We start from the raw sequence: 6,835 nt of genomic DNA, 5'->3' as shown, positions 1-6,835 counted from the left end.
TTATCCCATATCGAAGAGCGCTGCAGACCAAAGCATGTGCTATCGTTATTTTTTTACTTGAAACGGTATGATAGATTTGATGTTGAAAAATAACCATGCAGCGCTCCTGAGCTTATCGCAAACGTGTGATAGCTGAGTGTGCCACAACATATCACTGTCGAAGAATACTCCCAGGTATTTTAATGAGTTCACGTAGGTAATTGGCACGCATCGACAGGAATGACAGTTGTGACTGTGTAGGAAAACTGGCGCGTCTGTTGCGGTAATAATAACAATAATAATAAGCTTTTATTTGTCACACATTCGTTGCACATGCGGGCCTGCCGAAACCACAGGTGGGCTTGAAGGGCATATTTACGAGTTCCCTAAAATATTTTCTTGGCTGCGGCAGTACTTTCATTTTGATAACTCTCTGGCTTTTACCTAAAAAGTGCAACTTTTCCACCCCACCTTCCACTAAACGTCGTAATTTGCATAAAAGCGCAATAGCGAGGCCGAATTGCAAGAGAAAGTCTGATGCCACCCACAAAGCTGAAAATTCCGCTCATAGTATACCCAGACAGTCATTTCTTCACGAAGGACTAAGAAAGCGAAGAAGGGGCAGGAAGAAGGAAATAATGGCAGGGACGTGGAAAACAGGAAAAAAGAAATCGCGAAGAGAAAACTGTTCTCTAATGTCCACCCCTGGACAGCGCGCCACATCCTGTTCAAGCACGGACGTACGCCGGCCACGTCCCAGGCAAAGGTGATCGCAGTCGCATCGATAACACACTTACGCAAGGCGCCGCCGAACGCACGTTCATTTGTTTAACCCGCGTGGGCGCTTCCTCCAACGCACGGAGCGCGTCTTCCTTCGAACAGGTTCTTCGGAAAGAGGGACAGTAAGCGGTCACGAACCGACTTCCTGATTTCTGTGTCATTCTTTGCCAAGGATAACCGCTCTCGGGTCCATAAGCACGGGCCAGCCTGCCTCTCCGGCAGGCAGTGTTTCGCCGCAGCTCGAAAGGTGAGGTGCTCGTGTGGCGTGCGCGTTGCAGAGGCCTTGGCGCCTGGATGTCATGGGCCGCCAGCTACTTGCGCGTTCAGTAGCTTTGAAAGATGGAAGATGCTGTTCGGAGCTTTTATTTATCGTCTAGAGAGCAGCTTCTTTGCTTCGCGTATGTCACGGGCTGTATAAGCAAGCGCTTATTCGAGATCCCAGCAAAGGAGTGCCTAACTTCAGAAATTTTTCGCTTCCAGCAAGAGTGAAAAACGAGCTGCTTTCGTTTGTAACCTTGGCCTTTGGAGGTGTGAACTAGTCTTTCCCATTTATCAGCGCCGTGTAGTTTTTCGCTTCGCAATTATGCGCATGTTTTTTTTAATGCCGTACCAGGGTTGTCATATTCTTTCTCTTAGCCTTGCTATTCGTGACACTCGTAAGCTGATACGTAACAAGCTAGCAAAGAAAATCTGGCAACCTGTACGATTCAGCGCGAAACGCTCTGCTGCGTTTCCGTATTTCCCTCCTTAGTGTAAGGATGTTCACTCTTAATGTTTAGAGGTTTTCTGCTCGCCCCATGCAGCGCTCCTCTGTTATGAAAGAGAAATTTTAAAAATGAGCCGGTTGCGTATATACTATTGCCGCGAAAATAAACGTGAAGAGGGCATACGCAAGCATGCTCCTTATTTTGTCTTCGCGTTTTCATGTCACGCAGTATTTTATTTGCCCGCCTATTTGACCACATTGACTTCTTGAACAATCATTTGATGAACATTGCCAATGGCCCCGTTTTAGTATTTCAAAACTTCCTCTTTTCAGCGCTATCAAAACAGCGTAAATAGCGCAGATGCCCTTATGCATAACGGGTTAAGTGGGCTGTGTATGGGGACTTCCTGCTGAAAGAGGCAATGTTGAACCTGGCGGTTTTACTGGTTCTGTCCGTCATACTATATAAACATCGACCGTCTTCTATTTGACAACGTTTAATACGCTGCGTGATGTTTTGTATTGCTCGACTGTTATGTTTGTGCATCCGTGATATGATATAAGTAGGCAAGAAGTCGCTATAATCTTTCTTTCTCTTTCAGAGCCATCTCAATTTAACGAAACATAAAGTAAAAAGGAGCACCATGCAAGCAAGATTTATCATCGGAACAGTCATCTTAGTTGTCTGTAAGTCAAATGTTTTGCAAGTTGCTAACACGGTCATTCGATCCAGCGTTGCGTTTAGGCATTGCACTGATTTGCCTCAACTGTTGAGGTAATGACCACACTTACGAACGATCTAATGTCTTGCATGGCCTACACGTATTAGTGGGTCAAAAACTACCACAGAAAACGGCCCTTAGCTTCCAAAGACGTAAATCTGTGAGGAACGTCATTTTCACGATATCTTTATCAGCGCCATCAATGAAGAAGGTCACTTCATCATCAACGTTTGTTGTGCGCACAGTCTTGTTATTTCGCGCTTCGCTTTTCTTTCCTGAATGTGGCGAATACGTGCGACGTTTCAAAGTCGGGTACACGCAGCACCTGTAGAAACTAGAATCCTTGTGTATAATGGAGCGATGGACGAACATTGACTTGAAGGGAAGAAGAGGATGGGACAAGCGCTTCTTCCATTCAAGTTCATCCAACGCGCTGTTATGAACCTTCACTAACTTGCCCAGCTTTCTTCGCTCGAAACGAGAAGAATGGAGAAATTTTATATGTGAGTAAATAAATGCAGAAACGAGGACATTGATTTGGCACAAGCCTGTATAGTGAAACGTTATGGCTTACCGATTACACCAACCATGCTTCGGGGCCTCCCGCGGTGCGCTCTTACTTAAGACGAAGAATATACCGCTACGCTTTACCCGACGCGGTGGCTCGATGGCTACGGAGTTCAGCTGATGAGGTCGCGGGCTCGAATCACTGACGCGGAGGCAGCATTTCGAAATGCAAAAATGTCCGTGCGCTGTGAGATGTGACCTCAGCGCAAGTTGAAGAACCCCAGGTCGAAAATGGGTCTCTTCGCTGAACCAGGCGCGGATATTTTAGCGGCTAGATTTCTTTTAACTCTGCCGGAGTCAAGCTCTACGTGCACTTTTCTTCTGACGTTTACTTTTCTTTTCCGTTTACATTTTCTTGCCCTTCCATTTTGTCGAACGGGCACGATCTGGCCATTCCGAGTGATAAACGCCCATTACTGAACAACTATAGCGGCTGGCTCTGTCCCTGCTTTGCAGTGTGCACGACCGTCGACGGCTGCGACCACATGGGCTACCGCCGGGATGCGGGCCGCTGCAAGACCAAGCACACGAGCAATTTGCAACAGGCGGGCGCTTCTGACACATGCTGGTGGGGGAGCGCCCTTTCTTCCTCGGCGGCATCGCCGGCCGAACGTGCATGCATGCCGGATGCGCGAGCCGTGTCTCTTCTCCGGATTCATGAACAGGCCATTTAGGGCCCTCTCGAAACAAAAGAGATCTTCGAGTGCGTGCGGCTATTATCGAGAGACAGTTGCTGCATTGTGGTTGCGCGACTATGCGGTGTCTTTATGCTCTGGAGGGAAACATATACAACGCATTAACGATAAAACATAGCGCAGTGCCTCGATAATGGCCCTCACGCAACTCCCCCATTGTGACTATTGCGAAGGAAAGAAAGACTGCGATTCGACTGGGCAAAAAAAAAAAATGCGATGAGCTTTGCAAAAGTGCGGCTCATTAAGAAAAAGAGTCTGTTTCGTGGTCTCCTGCAATCTTTTCTTCGCCGGTCTATTTTTTTTTTTGTCATACGTTGTCAACAGACTCGACATGCCACCATAAAATGCAGCGCATCTTAGTTTTTTTTCTCCTTTTTTTTCTGGGGGGGGGGGGGGGGGAATCTTCGCGCTACCATATTATTATTGCTGTAATCGCCACTTTGTTTTGAATACGACGTATTACGACTTGAAATCCAGACTGTAATATACCACACTGAGCACAACCTGCATTGCAAGCTTACTGAAAAACTGACGAACTTCAACGCCTATCTGCATGAAACAGTTTATTCACAGGAAAACGTAACCGTCCATTGAGCTAGTCGGTTAAAGTGTACCAAGCTACCATGTAGCCTTCACACATGTTCGCTGTGCGTTATAACTAGATCAAGGGTGTTTAGAAAAAGAGGCATGGCAAGTTTGTTCAAAGAAATGAGGTTCCTGATGCCTTCTCTTCCGACATTTCAGCGCATTCTACGTCCTCTCGGAGTGCCTCAAGCGGGCCTCTCAGTACTCGGACTGTCCCCAGGCTTACGCCCAGGCAGAACTGAAGGAGCTTCGCGAGGCCAGTCGCCTGACAGCGGACCAGTGCCAAGGCGGCCGAGAGCTGTGCGGCGAGGCGCCCAGAAGAGGCTAGACCAGGCGTCGTCGCCAATACCGGTCCAACTGTCTCACTGTGCTGCGGCCCTGACCGTTCGCTAAAGGCTGCGCCCTGTGCTGGGATAGAAAGCACTGGCAGGGAACAAACAACAATGTGTGCTTATTTTGCGCGCGTGCCTGGTTACCAATAAACGTTGTTACTCGAAACACATGTCGCATACTCTTCATGTTACAGCCAAAACCAAAGTTGAGAAAGTATAGTGTCTGTCCATTTTCCGTAACGCCTCTACGAAAACGTGTTGGTACTATATTATGGATGCCTTACTAAACCTCTTGCCGTGCCCTTTATGGCCCCACCACGTGAAATTTTATAGACAGAATGAAGCCTATATTTGGGCCCACTTCAGTCGGTACACCATTTCACACTTCAGGCTTTTACTGAAAAATTTCTTACGCAAAATGACTGTCGAGTATGAATGTATAATACAAGCAATAATAGTGATATAATAATGATATTACACATACATACATACATACATACATACATACATACATACATACATACATACATACATACATACATACATACATACATACATACATACATACATACATACATACATACATACACATACACACACATACATACATACATACATACATACATACATACATACATACATACATACATACATACACACACATACATACATACATACATACATACATACATACATACATACATACATACATACATACATACATACATACATACATACATACATACATACATACATACATACATACATACATACATACATACATACATACATACATACATACATACATACATACATACATTGTGTGGTTTTAATAGGGGGATAAATACGTTCTCCCCCACTTAATCGCGGCTGACACAGTTCAAACCTCCAGACCCCAACCCGTGATCGCGTACCCTACCGAGCGCATGCCTACCACGGCGGGCCTTGCTCTGAGGGAACAAAGGAACGATACACTGGCTGACACAAACGGGCATTTATTGCTACAGCAACAATAACGCCAGCTAGCAACAGAACACGCTATGGAATCGAGGTCGTCTGACTCACCATCAAGATTACGAGCGAATGTTCGCCTACGCTAGGGCAAGGGATACTCAAGACCGGACGGGACGAGATACGGGGGCAAGTCTCCCCACCGCTTCCTCGCCCCGCTGGAGGAGAGCGTAGCCACGAACGACACGTCCGCTCGCGCCGACGATCCCAGCCGAAGTCCGCTCTCCCGCGCGCGCAGCAATAACGCCCTCTAGCCCTGTCTACATGAACCCGACAGGACCGGGTAGAGTCAGCGTCGGGCTAGGCGACTCGCCTCTGACTCGCCCCGATTGGTGTCTACATGAACTCTGTTCAAGCGCGTAAGTATCGCAGCGGCGCCTAGCGTCGAGGTTCGCAGTTATCGTGCAAGTTTCCGGTTCCTGTTTTTGGCCCGCGGGTTCCCGCAGCGCGCTCATGTGGTCATACCACTTCCAAGCCGACGGTGCAGCTCCACTTCTCTCTTGCTCCAACCGTTCCTGTCACACAAGACAGAATTGTGCTGCAACGTCGTATCATTCCGTATGGGTGTAGAAATTCGGTTGAGGGAATTGTTATGCTCACGGCCGTGAATCGCTTCTTCAAATTCTTCCAGCAGTTCCGCAACTGCTGCCACGTCCAGTGGTAGCCGAGATTGGCCATTTCGGCCTGCAGATCTTTGAACACATCTTGGTTGCGCTGCCGTCTGCTGTCCAGCGCCTCGCTCACTTTTTTTCTCATTTATTAGCCCCAGAAGACATTCATTCCACTTCCCGGTCGGTCCAAGAAGCTCGGGTCGAAACAGCGCGGGGACCGACGGCGGCTGCCATTTTGGTCGACTAATCACATGACCGAAATCTTTCCCAGAGTTCCCTGTTACCCGGCTCTCTGACCCGACTGCGTATACATGGTTTTTGGAAAGGCGGGTCAGGCGAGTTAACCTACCCCCTGCAGGCGAGTTAACTCGACTCGCTCTGCCGCTTATTTTACTCGACCCGACAGTGTCTACATGAACCCGGCAGCTGGTTTTTTACCCGACAAGCAAACTCTACTTGACTCTATCGGGTTCATGTAGACAGGGCTTCTGTCGCGCTCTGTTGCTAGCTATGTTAACCAGGGAGGGTCAAGTGGCGCGCCCCGAATCGAGATGATGTTGTGGGACGGTGCACCGCGGGAAAGCTAACCACAAGGGGAAACTACGGGGCAGGTCCCCACAACATACATACATACATACATACATACATACATACATACATACATACATACATACATACATACATACATACATACATACATACATACATACATACATACATACATACATACATACACACACACACACACACACACATACATGCATACATACATACATACATACATACATACATACATACATACATACATACATACATACATACATACATACATACATACATACATACA

General features: G+C 47.3%; 1 protein-coding gene across 1 annotated transcript; it reads left to right on the top strand.

The window, feature by feature from the left end:
* The first annotated feature begins 849 nt into the window (after positions 1-849).
* On the top strand, positions 850-4,532 carry LOC144134772 (uncharacterized). The gene is made up of 4 exons (XM_077667603.1): positions 850-1,006; positions 2,068-2,152; positions 3,211-3,322; positions 4,194-4,532. Exons 2-4 carry the CDS (start codon positions 2,110-2,112, stop codon positions 4,360-4,362), a joined length of 324 nt encoding a protein of 107 aa, XP_077523729.1. The 5' UTR covers positions 850-1,006; positions 2,068-2,109; the 3' UTR covers positions 4,363-4,532.
* Positions 4,533-6,835: the final 2,303 nt, after the last annotated feature.

Source organism: Amblyomma americanum, chromosome 1 (genome assembly GCF_052857255.1).
Source record: "Amblyomma americanum isolate KBUSLIRL-KWMA chromosome 1, ASM5285725v1, whole genome shotgun sequence".
Lineage (NCBI taxonomy): Eukaryota > Metazoa > Arthropoda > Arachnida > Ixodida > Ixodidae > Amblyomma > Amblyomma americanum.
The sequence above is the reverse complement of the archived record's forward strand: the minus strand, read 5'-3'. Positions and strand labels throughout refer to the sequence as shown.

Coding starts and splice junctions, on each gene's coding strand:
- LOC144134772 (XM_077667603.1), top strand. CDS start 2,110: ATGCAAGCAAGATTTATCATCGGAACAGTCATCTTAGTTGTCT. Junction 2,153..3,210: donor AACAGTCATCTTAGTTGTCT/GTAAGTCAAATG, acceptor CCTGCTTTGCAG/TGTGCACGACCGTCGACGGC. Junction 3,323..4,193: donor GGCGCTTCTGACACATGCTG/GTGGGGGAGCGC, acceptor CCGACATTTCAG/CGCATTCTACGTCCTCTCGG.